General features: G+C 40.8%; 1 protein-coding gene across 1 annotated transcript; it reads left to right on the forward strand.

The window, feature by feature from the left end:
• The first annotated feature begins 11,410 nt into the window (after window positions 1–11,410).
• Window positions 11,411–14,970, forward strand: LOC137199874 (protein L-Myc-1b-like). The gene is made up of 3 exons (XM_067614464.1): window positions 11,411–11,696; window positions 12,168–12,786; window positions 13,514–14,970. Exons 2-3 carry the CDS (start codon window positions 12,243–12,245, stop codon window positions 14,125–14,127), a joined length of 1,158 nt encoding a protein of 385 aa, XP_067470565.1. The 5' UTR covers window positions 11,411–11,696; window positions 12,168–12,242; the 3' UTR covers window positions 14,128–14,970.
• Window positions 14,971–20,219: the final 5,249 nt, after the last annotated feature.

The raw sequence follows: 20,219 nt of genomic DNA on the forward strand, positions 1-20,219 counted from the left end.
AGCTACGTCACCACTATACGAATGACGTATAACATGGCGTGGGCTGCTTCGTTATGTGCTGAAGGAAAATGACGCTGTCAATTAAACCTTGTGTTGGAAATAATATAAATTAAAAAAATAATAAATAGATGCATACATAATTTGTACCGCACTTTTCATTCATTGTGAAACTCAAAGTGCTACAGTGTTAATAATATAGAACACAACATAAAGAAAATAATAATAATAGTTAAGATAATAAAAAAAAGCTTTCCTTAATAGTAAGGTTTTTAAAGTTTGTTTTAAAAGAGTCTAGGGTCTGTGCTGCCCTCAGATGGTTAGGAAGGCTGATCCCTGCATGGTGCGGAGCTTAGTACTAGGGGCCCAAAGGACCAAGCTGCTGGCAGAGCTGAGGGTGCACCACAGTGGTGAAACATAATGTGTGATGTGGCTGTGGTTTTTGTTGTTGTTGTCAAAAATAGTCTACTTTTCACTCTCAAGGCTTTCTAAGAACATTATGAGAGGTTTTAAGCTTTCAAAGCAAGCATGATTTCTCCTTGACATAGCTTCCAACCTGTAGGAGGGTGTTAGAGCTGTCTTTGTCCTCTCTGATAATGTAATTGTTTCACTGTTAGAGGAAAAGTAGGTGTCAGAGGTTGACAGTCACTTTTCTCACAATAAATTCACAGTATCACAATGTAGAATAATTTAATATTTAATCATCATTCATTATGCATAAAGAAAGGGAATAACATTTGTGAAATAGGCCACAGAATACTGTAAATGAACCAATTCATCTGAATGATAGACGTAAACATTTCTGAAACATGGTTAAGTTTCCTCGAGGATTTTTCCCCATCCTGCAGCAGAATTCCTAAACTGTGTGCTGCCATACAAGAGAAACTGACCACTTATGGTCAACTGCAGCCAGAAAATCAGATTTAAAATCCACAATTTTGGCAGACTGCATGAAAACTTCCTGTCAGAAAACATTCCTCTTCCTTGATTTACTTATTTTCCAACTCGGTTCTGTGGTCCAGCAGTGAAAAAAACTATTCTATCTGGTACAGCTATGTCGTTAGATCATAGACTCAACATAGGATTTTTCCAATTGGAAGAATGACATGTGAACACCATCACTGCCTTGATAACTGAATTCAGCAATTTTGCAAATAGAAGTAGTAAAAGCAATAAAAGTATCATGTGGTAACAAAATCTTCTCTTGCTCATGTGATTTCAGTAGATGTCACAATACAGACTGTATAAAAAGACAAGTCAAGTCCAGAGAGAAAACTCGCACTTAACACTTTGTGTGTGCAACCGCAAAGCTTTTCCTGAAACCCAATGCCGCCTGTTTGCTTTCACTTCTGCAATGCATAAAATGGGTCACATTACAGCATTTTATGTAATGACATATTTCAGTAAAGCTGTGTTTGATTTCCCTTTCAATACTGGACTTAAAGCGGTGAATGTAAGGAGGTTAAATAGGAATTCAGTCATTAAGTTGCACAATGCTTTAATACCACTGCCTTGAACAGCACTGCATTTGATTTGTACTTTGTAGTTTTTACTTGTACCATCTTTATTTCTTTTCCAGCAAAATGTGGTGATGGAGCATTTCTCATATTGTCTCTCAGCTTGAACACTGAGCCTTGTGTCCCCTGGCTATTTACTGTTGTATTTTATTTGTTTATAGCCTCCTTTTTAAATATGACTCATTGTTCTTCCACTTTCCATGTCTTAACACATACACAAACACCCTCTAACAATTTGTACACACCCAAACATCCAACACACCTCTATTATTTACACAGCACTGCTAGCCAGAGGTAAAATAAAAAATCTTCTCTTGTACTGAGCCTCTGTGCTGCTTTTCCACTGATGGAGAGACATACTGCAGTTCCCACTCTGTCCTGTAAAACTTGACTGTAGGAGGAAAATGCTATCCAGGTGAAAGAGAGTGAATCTAACTCATCCAGATTTCCTCTGTTAAAAACAAAGAAAAGGGGGAATCCAGAGGAAGTGTGAGTAAAGGTTTTGATAAAACATTTACATTTATTCATTTGCTTTTGTCCAGAGCGACATTCAAATTAGGACCAATCCAAGCTATAGTAGATCAAGGAGAACCCCTGAGAATAATTGACTCAACACTTGAAGCTTCACAAGTGCCACAAGGCACGAAACAAGACAAGTGCATCACAAATGACTTTTCTGGTTATTTCTGGTTATACCCTCTCTTGGCCATCTCAATTACCATCTGACTGGACTGTTCCTGAACAACATTCTCAAAAGACACTAATAAAAGTCTGCTCCTTTAAAAGTTTTAAGCTGTTTTGGAGGATAGGTCTACTTATATCACTCTTTTAAATCCCATTTATGGCAGAGTACATACTCTGTTGGCACTAAATAAGTAAGAGCATCTGTCTTTACTTCATTTATTTTTCCAATTAAAATCTAGTTTGATCTCAGTCCCATTCATCCTTTTTCAGTTGAATCACAGCTCACATGAAGTCCACCATAAGTTTGACTTTCATTACATTTAAAATTTTATATTCATTCAAATTCAAGCAGGGAGGTGTTACACCTGTAACTTCTACCAAAACGCAGTTGAGTCAGATGCATTTTTGAATAACCTTACTTAGCTGTTTACAGTACATACATGAATAGGCTTTGTACTAGCAAATAACCACTTAACCTTTTTTCTCTCTTTCCCTGGGGATATTTGACTTGTATTAAATGGCAAAACCCTCACACACGCATTCACACTGCTCAGCTGTGTAAAAAGGAGTTAAATCTACTTTTTTTGTTTTTTATTGGTGGAATAATATTTTTCTTCTGCTGCCTTGGTGGCCAATTTGATGGCCCTTCACTTACTGGCCCCTGTGATACCCAGCATGTTGTAGGCCCTGCAGAGGGACTGGCCTGTGAACCCTCTGCATCCTGCCTCATGGGCTTGCACCTTGCTCGCCACCCATTGCTTTAGCATTCTTCAACCAGTGTACTTTGCCCTCCTCCTCTCATTGACCACCTCAGTGTGGTCCTCCCAGGGACTGGTGAGCTCTAAATGAATGACCTGCTTGGATGTTTCCAAGATCAGCACCATGTCTAGCCTTAGCGTTGTTGTGGCAACAGTTTCTGGGAACCTCAGTTGCTTCCCCAGGTCAACTTTCAGCTCTCAGTCTTGTGTCGTTGCTGACGAAAGCAATGTACTTCTTCACTGGGCAGAGGCGCTATGGCCTTCAAGACTTGGTCATGGCGCCGACGTCTTCGTCATGGCTCAGGGATTTCGAACAGCAGCTGAGGATATGCTCCAGGGTCCTTGTCTTCAGGCACAGAGGGCAATCTGGTGGCTCCACCTTTCCCCAGCAAAACAAGCTGGATGGGCTTGGTAGAACATTATAAACCACTTGGATTAAGAATTTTATTCAATGGGGCTCAGCTTTCCCTAGCTTGGCCCATGAGGCTTTGCTCTCCACTGCTTGCTCCCATCTTGTCCAGGCTCACTGCTGTTGCATTCAGATCATTCTGTTGGCTCGCTCCTCCTTGACTGACACTCACACCTCAGCCTGGATCAGTGAACTCTTGTCCTTCCCCTGTGCCTTGTCGTAGCGAGGTGTTAAGCTGCTACCCAGGCCAGCCCTTCCATGAGACACTGCACCCACCAGCACCCTGTGCCTTAGCTGAGACTAAACAACATCCACGGCCTCTGCTGCCCTCCACTTCCATCCTGTCCTGACCTTGATGCCAGCCTGAGAGACTTAGGTTGCAGGACTCTCAGTATTGCAGCACCTTCCAAGTACTGGTCCGATAAATTCTTCATTCAGGCTGCTGATGAGGAGCTTGAGCTTGCTGCTCCGCTGTACAGGGTGATGCTGCTCAGGCTCTGAGGTAGTCCCAGACACATCATTAGGAACCTGCTGACCCTCCTCTCAAAGCCCTCAACTGTGGAGATCAGGACTTCATAGACCAAGAGTGGCCAGAGAATCAGTGGGAGGATGCCATGTTGGTATATCCAGGCCTTAAACTTGCCAGGTAGGCCTGACTTGTCCACTGCAACTAGCCAGACTCCTAGCTCTTGTTTGGTTGCTCGGCTGGATGCTGTGTCTCTCAGTCTGCACTCACACACCCTCCCCTGGCTCTTCACTGGTTTCTCAGTGATTGATGGTATCTGTATTCACTGATAATCGTGGATGGATGTGATTTATGCTTGTTTTAATTTCACCAAAAATGGACAAGGTGTGATGTGGCACCTTGAGGCTGACAGTGATGGAGGAAGTAGTTACTTATAGATGATAGTCTGGATGACAAATTTTTCTGGTCTTTTCATACTTGTATGAAGTATTTGATATGGTTGATGCTGGTTTGTCTGAGCACCTGAATCTGAAACACACGTGTGTAGATGTACATTTTTCATCTTTTTCCTCAGTCAAACTAGGAGAACAAGTCTCTTCTTTTTGAGAGTCAGAGGAAAGCTGTGGCCACAGGGCGAAGTGTCCTGCTGGGAGCTGATGCAGATATTTATGGGTTTGGGCATTACTTAAGTGCTGCTCATATCTCATCAGACCATCATGTGTTTTGCATATAAAATGTATCTGCAAAATAAGAAATGACTTTAGCTGTCAGATAAATGAAGTAGAGTAAAAGTACAATGTTAGCATTCGAAAAGTAGTGTAGAATTATAAAATACCACAAAAATGTACTTGAGTAAATGTGCTTAGTTACTTTCCACAATTTGCACCTGAAGAATATCTGTAGTCTGTAACCTTCAAGTAACCTGATGTTAAAACTTTCATCATGGCGCCATCTACTGGCACCATCAGTGCAACATAAGCAAATACTTTGCCATAGGAATAAAAACAACTGACTGTGTGTAACTTCAGTGTCTTATTAGATAAATACCTGTGTGGTTCACATCAATTTTAATCCTGGGCCTCTCTGCTGTTCATATCATGTTAACACAAGATGAGCTAGAAACTAAGGCTGAGTCTGGGTGAAGCCAGTTCTCTGATAGTGAGATTTAAAGAGGAAAACCTATAAGCTGTGTGTTGTCTTTTCTGAAACAGTATAAAAATGTGTAAAGAACACACAAGCAGTAGCATTTAAAGATAATTAACAATAACATTTACAATTACAATTACAATAAATAACTCATCATTATAGAAAGTCTGCTAATTCAGGACATCACCAGATTTTATCCCAGGGACTTTTCAGGCTTCCCTGGATCCATCTTTAAAAGTATTTTTTAGGCATTTGTATGACTGCATTACAGACAGTATAAATGACAGAAATTGAGAAAGAGAGAGATGAAACAAATCAAAGCTGTATTAAAACCAGGGATGTGTAGGCCATGGTCAAAATCTTATCCCCTGATCCATGAGGGCTCCTTGGCCTGTGACCCTTTGAAGTGGAACCATGTCGTCTTTTGACCTCTCAGACCAGATTGCATGTGTTTATAAGTTGGGAGCAGTTTAACCAAAGCGATTTTCCCTTCTCAGATTGTTTCATTTTAATGGTCTTAATAGGTAAAAATCATCCATATTTCACAAATTCAAAAAGTCAGAAAAAGTAAATAATTTGTATAGCAGGGAAAGATTTTTTATTTTTCTTATCTTGTTATTCATCTCATGACCTCCTCAGATTTATCTTGCAGCCTCTTGGACATCCCTAACACTAGGTAGGCAATGGTGGAAAGCAACTAAGCACATTAATTCAAGTACAATTTTGAGGTATATGTACTTTATTTGAATTTTTTTTTAAATTATATGCTACTTTATACTTTTCATATGCTCTTTTATGCTACCACACTTATTAGATAGCTACAATTAGCTACTAGTTACTTTACTGATTAAGAGTGCATAAAAAACATATGATTAGCTTACAAAATATAGTGCATTTGACAAGTAGATGAAATTAGTTCCACACCAACCAGCTACACCATTAAAATGCTACTTACTCATACTAATACATAAGAAAAAATAATTTAGTAATATAATATATAATAATATAAAACTCACAAAGGCTGTTTTTACACAGCACAACTACTACATAACTAAAACAATTAGTTTTAGTTTAGTTTACTTCAGTACTTTTACTTAACATTTTGAATGCAAAACGTATACTTACTTTACATTGTCGTGATTCTGAGCACTTCTTCCACCACTGGGCAGTCCCACAGTTAGTAGTCTGAGTAAATCAGGTTTTTACACAAAGCAAACACCAGGTGGCAGCCTCCCTCAGCCCATATGCTGCAATGAACCACTGGTTGTATTCAGCAGTCCGTGCAGTGGAATGTGTCTGTGATTCAGCTGTTACAATCATGTTAGTACTTCACATAAAGTTCTCACTTCTCCTAACCTTTTAAAAACATGTCCTTTTTTTATTCCCAGTGTGCTTTGAGTTGCACTACTGTAATGTGTTGTAAAATTCACTCTTTCATTGGACTAGTGTAAGAAACCAATATATTCATGGCATGTGCATGGCCTCTAATAATTTGTAAGTTGATACTAAGGTCAAGTCAGGAACTTAGACTGTAATCATGTTTGATAATCAGTGGTGGAAGAAGTACTCAGATCCTTTATTTAAGTGAAAGTGGCCTACCAATACAGCAATGTAAAAATACTCCACATAAAAGCCCTGCATGAAAGTAGAAGTACAAAAGTATTATGAGCTTTATGTAGTTAAAGTATTGCAGTAAAAGTAGTGGTTTGGTCCCTCTGACTGGTATATTATTATACATGACATCATTAGATTATTAATACTGAAGCATCAGTATGTAAGCAGCATGTTACTGTTGTAGCTGCTGGAGGTGGAGCTAGTTTGAACTACTTTATATACAGTCAGCTGGTTTAGTCCAGTGGTTCCCAATCTAGGGGTCAGGACTGTCCAAAGAGTCACCAGATAAATCTGTGGGGTTGTGAGATGACTAATGGTACAGAAAAGAAAAAAAAAGTTCTGATACACAAATCTGTTTTCAGTTTTTGGACTTTTCTCTAATCTTTGATTTTTGATGAAATATTGGATCATCTGAATATTTATTGATATGAAACCATGTGAGAGGTTTAGAGGGAAAAGTCACTATTTGGTGGAGCTGTTAACAACTCAACATCTGAAATGTAACCCCAACTACACACTGCTTTTTGTAAGTCATCACAAGCCAAAAGTCAAAAGTTTCATCTTTAACAATGTCTTGTATTTTAAAAGCTTGTTAAAGCTTGTTATATATTATCCATTGTGTCAAATCTTCATCTGAAGAGTAACTGAAGCTGTCAAATAAATGTAGTGGAGTAGAAAGTAGAATATTTCCCTCTGAAATGTAGTGGAGTAGAAGTATAAAGTAGCATCAAATGGAAACACTCAAATAAAGTACAAGTACCACAAAATTGTTTTTAGGTAGAGTACTTGAATACTTAGTTACTTTCCACCTCTGCTAATAATCTTTCATAGCACGGACTTTACTGAAGAGAAAATGAAAAGACAAGTCATAACATGAACAGTAAAAGCCTGATGTAATGCATTGCAGATATAGATGTTTGGTATGTGAAAGCTGTTAGCAGGTAAAGCTGGAACCCTGCTGGTCGGACTCTCATGGTATTTGGGTGGGTGTGTCTGAATATGGTGTTTTACATCCCCAAGGAGCAATAACACTTGTGTGAATTATTTATGTCTTATTGTCTTTCTAATCTGCATTGCTTTTCTCTGAGCTCTGGTTGACTGGTCCCATTTTAAAACCTGCTCCAGATTGTATCTTTTTTTTTCTTTTAGATGGGAGGAAAAGGTCAGAGATCAGGGTTAGGGGTTCCTGTGTCATGGAGGTCGTGGGGAAAAGGAGGACACCCCTTGTATAGCACATGGTGATGATTCCACAGACAGTCCCCCCAAAAATCATCCAAATTCCTTCACTTCATTGTGTCCAATATTCTTCAGGCGCCTGAGTGGGTGTTGGAGACTACATGAGTACTCTGCTGAGGTGGATCCTGACCCCCCGCACCATTCTCACACATATGCTACTATAGCAATAAAGGACAATGGCGGGTACTTGAAGTTAAGCTGGGAGATGACTTGGGGAGCAGGCCATTGTTAGTGTTAAGCATTGTTACCCCAACAATGTCCCTGCTGAGGTAAAGATCTCAGAGTTTTAATGAGGGAACATAAGAGAGGAGAAGGAGGAGGGCCCGCATCTGAGTTTTATGGGACCAACGTTTCTTCTTTCTTCTCTTTGGCAGGGATGAAATATTCCTAACATAGCAGATTGAGGGTTGGGCCACTGTGTAATTATGGGATGTGAAGTTACAGGCTGTGATCATCGCTCTGTGGGCAAAAGAACTCACAATCACATTTGGTGAAGTTTTAAGTTAGCTCAAATATCTCTTTTTTTAAATGTTAGATTCAATTCAGTTTCAAAACATAATATCATACTCTTTAAAACCTCACATCTCGAGGTTTGCATGTTTTAGAACTGAGTTCATACCATGAGTCTTCCAGCAATACTACTATTTTTTTAAAATAAAATGTGGGTTTATCTTGCCAGAGGTGGGACGAAATTAAAGTTTTGCAAGTCAAAAGTAAGTCTTGAGTCCCAGGTCAAAATAGGTCAGTTCCATGATAAGTCTGAGTCCTTGTAAACATTGTGTTTTTACTTTAGATTGTAGTTTGAGATTGAAAAAAAGGAAATGTGAATACATATAAATTTATGGTAAACAGACTTCATCCATGGAGGAAGATCTTATAATATGCTCAAAAGCTCCAGAACAGCTACTACACTAACCTTATGGTAAGACTGTTTTGTCAACTATTATTTTTCAAAGTATGACTTTCAATCTCAATCTCAACTTTTAAACCAACTTTCAACTTTCAAGAAAAATGGAAATATAAACGTTTCCATGTTAACATTTCTGGGCAAACTCTACCTATAAAAGAAGATGATGTGTTATGATCAAAAGCTCCAGAAATGCTGCTGAATGGACCTTATTGTCAGATTGTTTTGTCACATTCAGGCCTGCTGCCAAATAAACCTTTCACTCCTGCTTGTGCAATATAATTGGCCACTGTGGAGGTGAGTCAGAGTAAAGTTGCTGTCAGGATAACACAGACTTGATTCCCCTGCACGCTCTTTTATTTTCATCTTTTGCTATGTCTGATATGATACTGAACAAATTGATTGATGTCGCTTTCAGCACACTTCAAACCTTGAGTGGTCATGCAATCAGGGACATGTGTCTGACCTCAGGCCAGTCGCTGACAACAGATGTCCATCACTAATCAGTGTCATTAACTCGGCCTGAGTACGACCAGGGATGCTGAAGGTTTTGTCTTGTCCACTGAGAAGCTTAATTAAAGACACTGTGGAGCAAACTGATCAATATGTTAGACAGGGAGAGGCTTAGGCCAGAGGTGGTGTATGATTTTGACCTGGCATTGTCTGGTCATGAGACGTTGGTGAACTTTGACCTTTTGCTTGCGAGTGAACATAAAGCATTTGTTCACGCCAGGCAACACGTAGACAAATCATGTCTCTACTTAATCATTGCCTGGTTCAAGATGGTTATGTCATGTTTAGTGTTCAAATAATTAAATGTTTCAGGCCGTGGAGTGCAAGGGGGTTTTACCAGGGTGGTCTTTTCTTCCCCCTTTATCTCTGGCAAAGCTGTTACTGTGGCCTGTAAACAGACCAAATACACTAGTGTTTGTTTGGGACATTAACTTGTTTGCTGTGGAAGAAGAAGATTACTCACTTCAGCACCACCTGCAGATGTTTCAGCAGCTGAATCTCGACTGCTGTGTGCACTTTTGTGTTAAAATGCACATCATTCAAAGATGTACCACACTCTCCACCCTTCACTGTGGAAATGTTTTGCAATGAAGGCAGAGCGACCTTTAATTACCATTACCTTTTCTCTGTCAAGATGTTGAATATGGAAATGAAGGTCTATCTGCATTGAATTCCTGTCATTTGTAATACACATCGGGAGACATGCTACTGCAAATCAGCAACTTTGTATACCAATAGAACTTTGTGAAACTGCTCTACAGCTGCTTCTTCTACTGTTGGTTTGAAAATATCTGCCTACATCTGGTTATTACAATAATGTTTAAAACCCAGCCAGATCAACGTAAACATCAGGAACTATTTCAATTAGTCAAAAACAGCCTGAATCAACAGAAAAGGGCATATTATCAGCTGGAGATATTAGCAAAAAAAGGAGGTTTGGACCCTCTTTTAGAGCTCATAGGTCTGCTGATTTTAACAGGATTAGGGGAAAGAGGATCAGCTAAAAACTAATGTTTGGCGGCAAGGTTGAGACATGACAGCTTTACCCCAGGATGAGGATCACAGTGATGTCTCTCAGTGCAGAGACTTAACGATGAAGACATCGGGACAAAATCACTTTGTCAAATGCTGAACCTGAAGACAATCTGAAATGCATACTGTTGTAAGTCAAAGTATGAATTTAATGCTATGTGTTGTATCATTTGTTAATGTGTGGATGTAATTAGATACTTTACATGGGTAAAAGTAGCAACCTGACCATCTCAGAAACATTCTGTTACAAGTAAAAGTACTTATTGTGCAAAAAATGGACTGTGTATAGTATCACATGTTATAAGGGCTGCAATTAATTATTTTTTAATATTTATAAACCTGGTGATTATTTTCTTGAATTATTTATTCAGTGTTTTATCTATAAAATGTAGAAAATAGTAAAAAAAAAAAAGAAAAAAAAAAAAAAGAAAAAAGTTCACCATCACTTGAAAACAAAGAAAAGCAGCAAACCCTGGTATTTGGGAAGTTTGGACTATATTTGGCATTTTCTCTTAATAGATCTCTCAAAATTGCTGCTTGTTTAGTTTTCTGTTGATCAACTAGGCAAATCGATTGATCGATTAATTGTTTCAGCTCTCCAATTTATATTATTGGATCATTATTCCTGATGCATTTATATGTAAGTAGTGTTTTACTGCTGTAGCTGGCAGAGATGGAGCTCTATAGCATATATATATATATATATATATATATTCAGTATAATATGTATCTTTGTGTGTAAAATCTTCGTATACAAAGTAATTTTGCAACCAAAGCTGTCAAAGAAAATTTAGTGGAGTAAAAGTTAAAATAGTACATTTCCCCCTTAAAGTATAAAGTAACATATAATGGTAATCGCCGATTCAAGTAGGCCTATAAAGTACAACTAGGCCTAGTTGTGTACATGGTTAATGGCTTTATTATTCAGTAACTACTACTGCTGCTGCTATGTGGAGCAATAACAATAATATTGATCCTCACAATATGTCAGTTATTGTGACCATAATTGGTGTTGTAGACGGGGCGGGGCTGAGCGCCTCCCCCCGCCTCTGATGCAAATGAAGGGGCTTACCCGGATCTACCGCTGCAGATATTTCCGAGGCTCCTCCCTGCACTTTTTTTTTATCGCCTTATAACAGGATATCTCACTGGCGCGAAAAACGCACTGTGTGGCTTTCTATTACACATTGTGGGGCGGAACTAGTGCCTGTTGTTGGAGCCCCGGCGTTTTTTTTTTGCTTTTTTTCTGCTAAACTAAAGCAAAAGTACAGACTGCGTCGAAACACCGCATCTCTGGATCCAGCAACAACTCAGACAGCTTTTATCCGCTTGATCTCCACCAGTGGACACTTTGCTCTTTGGCTGCTGAGGGATTTTCCATGCCCTGAATTTCGCATTAGGATTTTGCGGAGAGCCGGTGAGTAGTTTTATTCTAGTGTATGCCTAGGAAAGTTTCAATTGAGGAAATGGAGGCTGAACTCTCCTTGTGACTGTGAGGCACTTTTCTGCTTTTGCTTGTTCATATATGGAACAAAGCGCAACCTACATTTCAGGAGATGAAGCCATGTGAGTTTTACGCAGGATAGTCCTGCAAAACTAAGTCTGCAGACAGCCCATGTCCTCTCCTGTCTATGAATTATAGTTGACGCCTATATATATAACTAGATTATATAATAACCTTGTGTGCCTGGACAGTTTGAGTCCATCACTGCAAAGAGAGCATCCGCAAGATGCAATCAATTATTAATGTGGTCCCATTTGTAGAAAGTATGCTGTTAGAGGGATGATATCTTAATAGCCCATTAGATGGATACTAGAAATGTGATCATATCTGATAGAAACTAATTGAAAAGAGATCATGGCTAATTACTGTGATATTTCCCCTCAGGTTGTTCTTCAGAGGCCACTGGTGTCATTTGATCATTTCTGGGGATAAACTCTCGAGGATTTTATCAGCTTGAAAATGGAGTTAGACTGGTTCCAGCACTATTTTCTCGATGATTTTGACACTGAGGAGGATTTTTACAAATCAACCGCACCAAGCGAGGACATTTGGAAAAAGTTCGAGCTGCTGCCCACCCCTCCCATGTCTCCCACCCGGACTCTGAGCGGTGCTGCTCTGCACCCCTCGTCGGGAGACAAGCGGAGCTGGCTGTCCAAGGTCCTGGGTCAGGACGAGGAGTGCGAGGGTCAGTTCATTCCGGACACGGAGGAGCTGTTCGGCAACCTCAGCTCTATCATCATCCAGGACTGCATGTGGAGTAGTTTCTCTGCAAGTAAGCAGCTTGAGAAGGTCAACGGGAGGCTGTCAGCTGCGGCACAGACCAGCGTCCCTCCGGTGGCACAGATCTCCATGAGACCGAGCAAAGCGCAGTGCGTCTCGCCCGGTGGCCCGCTCGCCACCTCGGCGACAGACTGCGTCGACCCCGCGGCTGTTCTCACCTTCCCGGCAAACAGCTGCAGGAAGCCGGCGTCGTCTGGCTCCGAGTCTCGCTCTGATTCCTCTGGTAAGGAAGCAGTCATGCTCTAAATTGCCCCACCCTGCCCCTGCCTCAGGATCATATTGCCCTCTAACAATGCGTAATTTGGAAAGCTGCTCTGCTGTTGCATAATAACTGTGGTCTGTGGTGCATTGGGGTTATCAAGTGCAGCACAGTCACCTCAAGGCAGAATGTTACCCTCGCTTTGCCAAGGACATGCTTATTCTGAGTGCCCATGCAGTCTTTTAAAAACCGCGCCCCCATCACTTTTGCTTGAATTTCCCCCTTTCGATATCTTCCGTTGGCTCTGTATTACATTCAGAGTGCGGTAGAGGGGCGGGGTGACCGCGTCTTGCTGATTTATTACTACTACACCATGAGAGCAACTCTTTCAGATTTCCCAAATTAGGGAATGCCCCCTGCCCGCAGATCTCCTCATTTAAATTGTTGATGAATGCTCTGTGCTCCATGACAAAAGCTTGAATTCCTGCAGGCTTTGGCATGGATGACCACTGCTGTTAACACCTCAGTTCCTGCTCTGCCCTCCTCAGACTGGGCAATAGTGATTTGCATGCCTGGCTGTGAAATGCACTTCCTTATAGCTGCTTTTAGTTAAATTTTGATTTAGCTTGACTTTGCTCTTTCTAATGCAGACATGTGAAGATTGTGAAATATTTTGTAAAAAAAAGTTCACATAAAACCTTCTGTATGTGTATTGATGGGTATATGGTTGTTTTTCTATATGTGATCACAGATGATGAAGAGGAAATTGATGTGGTCACTGTTGAGAGCAAGCAGAACCGGGTGCGGCTGGTGAACGTCCGAAAACCAGTGACCATCACGGTCCGTGCAGACCCCTGCCCAAAACGCTTCCACATGTCTGTGCACCGGCAGCAGCACAACTACGCCGCCCGCTCCCCAGACAGTGAGCCAGAACCTGAAGAGGAAGAGGAGGAAGAGGAGGAGGAGGAGGAGGAGGAAGAGGAAGAGTACGAGGAAGAGCCCCAAAGCAAACGTACATGCACAGCATCCAGTCAGCATTTGGGCTCATTGTCTTGTGTCTCCCACCTATCCTCCCCCTCGGAGACCCCTCAGAACTCAGACACAGAGGACACTGACCGCAGGAGGAACCACAACTTCCTGGAGAGGAAGAGGAGGAACGACCTCAGGTCCCGCTTCCTCGCCCTGCGGGATCAGATCCCCGGTCTGGAGTCGGCCAAGACTCCAAAGGTGGCCATCCTGACTCAGGCAACAGAGTACCTCACAGAGCTGCACACCAGGGAGAAACGGCAGCTCCAGGAGAGGAAACGCCTCAAAGCCCGACAGCAGCAGCTTCTCCGCAGGTTATCTGAGCTGAAGCGCTCTTGAGGCGCAAACGAGTGTGCTTCCAAAATAAACTCCTTTACACAGTCCAGAACTTTATTCTCAAGTTACCTGTCACTTTTGAAAAGCTACCGTTTTTATATAACAACATGCCTCATGTAAATAGCTGTGATTTTTTTTTGTTTTGTTTGGAATACATTTAAAATGCTGTGGGCTTCCTATGAATTGACTGTGCTGGCCTATGAACCTGTTATTGGGGAGGAGCAGTTAAATCTCAGTGTGTTGTGTTGGTTTTTTTTAATTTGCACAGTGTTTTAGTCATGGACAGGGGTTAAATTGAATTGATTTTTTTAAAATAGCTATGACCAAGATATTTCCTGGTATGCTGTGATGGGAAATGAGAGCAGAGTGTGTTAATAGTTTACCAGTGTGGTAGTGAATTTTTAGCCTTGAGAATGGGTGTGGAGGTTGTTTGAGATGTCTTCATTTCATCATTGCACACTTACATTGGAGTGAAGTGTAAAGGCCTTGCTGTGTACATATGGGTGAGTGAGTCAGTTGTAGGTTTGTTTGTTTTGTTTTTTTTTTATGACTGACTGTTTGATGTACAAATTGTTCTGTAAATTAGAGCTTATCACTCCTGGTGAAGGAGGCAAAAATCAAGAGTTGGCACCGAGCTTTTCTCCTCCTGGATGACGTGCCACCAGGCATCAAGGAGCATCTATTTTGTTAAGAAAATAAGAAAAATTGACAAAAAAAAGTAATAAGTAGCACTGCTGTACTTTATATTCACACGTCACTTTGTGATTTCAATGCTTCTTCTGATTTTGGTTGATTTTAAAGCATGCTAATAGCAACATTAAATTTTATACCACATTTGCATACAAACCTTCTTTGTTTTTTATTTAAATAAAACACATTACACTGTTGGACATAAGTTCCTGCATTTTTTTTCTGAAATAAACATCAGAACATTTTGGCCTTGCCATCAGATTGCATTTGAGCTCATTGCAAAACTACAAGTGTCTAGTTGTTTCTGTGTCAACCTAAAGAAAATTCACACCAAAGTGAAACCCTGATATAAATGTTCCAAGCAGATGTAATCACACCTCACACTGACAACGTGGGGAAGATCCACCACACGCTGATGTGGTAGGGCCTCTCTGTCACCCAAACCAGCTGTAAATGAGGGAAGATCATAAAAAATGAGCCAACTGGTTGATATCACCTCTCTGTGTCACTTTGCGGTATCTGTCGTATAAACTAGTGTCTCTTATGCGCCAGCTGCTTGTTTGAAGAAGGTTAGACAAAGCTTGTCCTTGAAACTTGCCCTTGAAGTGTGAGTGTGTGATACTGTCGTAGATCCTCCCCTCTGCAGTGGCTGCTGCATGCTGGGCACCTGATGTGCTTTGAATTAGGTTACACTCACACACACATACACCACAATCGGTATCTTTAGAACAGTCCCCTGGGTCTTGAGACAGAGGTTGTGTGGACTGCTACCTGGATCCAGTGCAGTGCTATTCACACAGGTATGCAGTCAGAGAGGAGCACTGCTGCATGCCTGTGAAGCATAAAGTGGCTGTAAAATGGCCTGTAAATGACAAAAAAAGTGAAAATCTCTTAGTGATTTTTACATTATTGGACGGGACTGCCCTTATACTCACTTATATTTATTATGTGACGTGTCTTTTACTAGCATTTGTTGTATACTCTGCTGCTTTGTGGGTTTGCATGCCAGTTAGATGCAGCTCCCCCAAAGAGCGACTTGTGTAACGGTGTCTAGTAAAGGCAGATTTCATTTTTGATAAATGAACTTTTGTGTTAATATAAAGATGCTTAGGTTCAACGTTTAAAACTCCCCTCCAAGCATATTTTAAGACATATTAAAATACACTTCTTTGAATAATAATTGGAGTCTGATATATATGGTATTTCCACAAAAAAGTTCAATTTACCTACTTAAAATTTCTTAAAATGTCTACTGTTTTTGTATTATTGAAAAATTCAGAATCTATAAATTTGCAGATATTTTTCATTTCAAAAGTTTAACTACTGGACACAAGATGCTTCCTACTTCACTGTAAAGTCCTTTCTCTGTTTGTGTGCACTGGAGGTTTCCACATCACACTTATGTGAGTTGCATATTGGACCGCAATTGGCTTCCAAACTGGTTGTGATGTCACAAAATCAAAATTTCTACGTACACATGTTAAACTGAGATATCAGGTAAGCACAAAGTAACTTTCCCCCTTTCAGCAGATGAATGTGAAATCAGCCTTCTAGTGTCAAACTCTGCACATACTGTACATCATTCTGCGCAGTGAAGGTCGAACATCCAAGTGAAGAAACAAAAAGAAAAGCACATTTTTTTAGCAGACGCGGACTTTTAACAGTAATCCAAGAGTACACAGAAAAACGGTCTCGGTGATGACAATCTGACAGAAGATTTCCTTGTTTCACTCCCTGTGGAATTTATAACTGTCATGACAAGATCCCCACACAGACATACTGTATACTGTGGTTACCTTTACAGGCATGCCAACACCCTAAAACTAACACTAACCTGGCTTCACAGCATTTTGAGTCTGTAAGTAAGACACAAAGCCCCTGTCTGCTCCCCTTGTGGAATTCACTCTGGATAAAACTGAACTGAACGGCCTGGCATCTACTAACTTCTTGCATTTGTAATTCCTTATATAAGAAAGTGAGTTCCTGCATGATGCTGCCCTATTGATGACCTCACCGACGAGTCTCTGCAAGCCTGGATGATTCAACTTTGAGTCCTGGTTTGTATAATAAACTCAAAGCAACCATTTCGCTCAAGTAAAGCCTGACAGAGGAGCCAGGCACACCCTGAACTCCAACCGTCTCACACCTCGCTGGTGTTTGTTATGGCTGGGATTGGTTGGTGTTTGACCTGCCTGCATGTGTTCACTCTCAGGGCCCCATTTTCAGCCCTTAGGGCACTATTTCCTGGCATAGTTGTATATTTCCTTTACAAAATCAGCTTTTTCGTCTCAGGAGGCTCAGTTCAGGGAGTTAGACGATCCTAACAACAATAGATTATAATTAGATTATAGAAACTCTGCAACACACGAGCACAACAACTTTGAGTTTAGTAAAGTCTTATTAAGAAATCTTTATTATATTCCTGCAGAATTCAGTGTTTTGTCATCCTTATATTCTCTTGGTGAATTGAGAGGAGTTCATCCAGCATATCAAGTAGCACAGACTTTCATGGATTCATGTCTAGTCATAGTAAACGAGCGAGACAACTCCTTCGATTGACTTTAGCTGCAGATGCCGGGCTGTTTGCACTGTATACTACATCAGGAAGTGAAAGCAAAATGCAATCAGATATCAGGTCCTGGACCAGATAGGAGCAACCTGTCTGATATGTTTCCTGTAACCAACCAACCGCAAAATTCATCTGAAGTGATGCCACACAACAGTAGGAAATCAATAATTAACTTAATAATGCAGTCAAGGTTCAAAGACTTTCTCCAGGAGATACACTATTAGTTGCTGGTTCACATTGGGACAATAAAATTATCCAACACCAATATGCAAAATATTCAGTCCATAGTGTGTTTCTGGGGATACAAATGAGAATATTGCTGGTGTTTGGGGAAAGATCATATCTCTACATTGTCAGTTTTTCGGGAACTAAAATAAACAGGTTTGCTTTCAAAATGCCCAGAGAGATTTCTAAAGATATGGTCGAACAATTTCCTCGACTCATAGATTGCAATTGTTCATTTGGAGTTAAAAGATAAAAATAACCAAAACTGGTATGAGGTTCTAAACAGCAGCTGTGTTTGTGTTAATGTTGACCAAAAACACTCAGTGGTCATGATGATCCTAAGTTTCAAAAAACAGGGAAGTTTTTTCCTGAAGGAAACAATGAGGTAAGAGGATCTCTTTGTCCTGTGGGATGCTCTGCTCTGCTCTGACGGTTAAACTCCACTAACTTGCCAAACCAGATTTTCTGCTCTCAAGTTCACGTCACGCCCACACAGAGCAACTTCTGAAATGTATGTGTGATCACTTTCACAGACATATTGACAGCGTGGGTGTCTCCTTTTACCCCACATGTGTTTTATTCTCTCACATCTGTGGGCTACATTTCTTTTCCACTATAAAGTTAGTCCCAAACAGCTGCAATCTTGCTTTCCACTATAGTATATATCCGCTATGTAAGAGGAGATCCGTGCATGGCTGTGTCATACATATTCCCAAGACGGCAGGACGGCATGTGAGAGCTTTACTGGTGGCCAGTTAGATGTGTGCGATCAGGGTGGGACTGTGGAGAATTGATGATTTGGCTGGGTGGAGCGCTGCCTCTCTCTGATTTATACTACCTCTGTCTAAACACACACACACACGTAAAAAGCAATCACATTGATCTTTCCTTTTGTTTTTGAGATTATACTTTCCTTGGCTGTAACACTTGGGAAGGTGCGATAGCATTTAAAGTGCAGTTACCTGTTAGAATTAAGGCCTTATAGCTCACTCTTAACTAGCTATAAAGGAGCATGCTGCATTAGCATGTAATGCTGCCCAGGAATTGTTTTGATTGAATATTTAGCTTGTACGATTAATGGGCTAATTTATTCAAATTGTGTTTAACAGAGCAGATCGTAGCTGTGTAACTACGAGATAAGACAGGAATATTCCCTGGAAGGCTACTACAACACTGACTATACAGTCATGTATGTATGATGGTGTGTAACCCTCCCTAATTTACTTCATCACATACAGCTGTGTGATAATTTCACCCTTATATTCCTATGACCTAACATGAGAGTGTATATTCAATGTGTTTATGCATGCATTACCTTTGGCACACACTGCATCACCTCAGAACAGTGACTCGACCTGCAAAAACTGACAATAAAAGCGGATGAGCAAGGAACACTACCAGTCATACTTGCCGCTCCGGCATTTCTTGCTGATAAAGCACCAATCAGGTCACATGAGTGCAAATCTGCAGTTTGAAAAGTGTGTGTGAAAACTGCAACTTACCTTTGCAGGCATTTAATTGAGCAACTTATGAAGTACATCTGTGTTCCTGGAAAGAGGGAGGATAAACTGTTGCAACTGTTAACATCCCCTAGCTGTCGCTGTGATGAATCTCTTACCTCTGCACTTTAAAAGAGAAAAAAACACACAGACACACAGGCACATTGAGCAATATTTCCACCATGTTAACTGGTTGGGTTCTGACTGGCCTGGCTTGTATGGCGTGTATACATTGCATGTTTACACAGTGCGGCAGAGGAGGAAACGGACCATAAACACACTGCACTGGTTTGTGATTCTAAGGGCATGGTTGAACTGGCTGCTTATCTCTGACCTACATGTGGATGAATATAGGACATATAATATAGGCGGAAGAGAGACAGGCTTATCTTATGATAACTTGTGATCTCCTGTGTAAGAATGAGCTGTAGTGGAATTGAATAATCTCCCATTAGCAGGCTTGGTTCAGGTTGTGTGAAAAGATTTTATTCAGCTACATACTCAGAGGGAATCGTATAGTCAGCTGGAGAGAAGTGCACTCACTGTCATCCTAGTCTTACTCAACAGTGAGCACACACCCTTCCCCTTCTTCTATTTTCAAGTAGCTGACGGTCAAGGAAGATGGGGAAAACACAAGAGCGAAGGGATGCAGATACAGAAAGGACACACATCTGCTTGTGAAGGCACACACACAAACACGCTTACAGAAACTTTCCCTCATCGCAGTCCTCCATCTCTCTGCCTACTGACCCACATTCCAGCTTGATTGTGTCACTGGAACTCAGCCGGGCTTGTGCGGCTACTGTCCATCTGAACCTAATGAGGCTGTGAGCCTACCACTGAAAAAACCCACGAATATGCCGGCATGCAAGAAGTTGCATTTTTTTAACCCCCTGACTTCCTGTTCTTCTCTGTCTTTGCTACTAATCTCATATTTCCCTATCTTTCTCTATACATTCCCTCTTCCCTGACAGTCCCCCTCAGAAACGGTTTGCTGGCTCTTGCCCTCCCCTCAGGTACTTATCTCCACCATTTGCTGATCTAGGTCAGTCTTCTGAGCTCAGTTTCTCTCACTGTCTGTGTTGCTCACCCTCCCCATCCTAAGGCCAGTG

Source organism: Thunnus thynnus, chromosome 16 (assembly GCF_963924715.1).
Source record: "Thunnus thynnus chromosome 16, fThuThy2.1, whole genome shotgun sequence".
Taxonomy (NCBI): Eukaryota; Metazoa; Chordata; class Actinopteri; order Scombriformes; family Scombridae; genus Thunnus; species Thunnus thynnus.

Excerpts from the sequence above, each read along its gene's own strand:
- LOC137199874 (XM_067614464.1), top strand. The coding sequence starts at position 12,243 with ATGGAGTTAGACTGGTTCCAGCACTATTTTCTCGATGATTTTGACACT. Across the intron at positions 12,787-13,513 it reads GTCTCGCTCTGATTCCTCTG|ATGATGAAGAGGAAATTGAT; the intron begins GTAAGGAAGCAG and ends ATGTGATCACAG.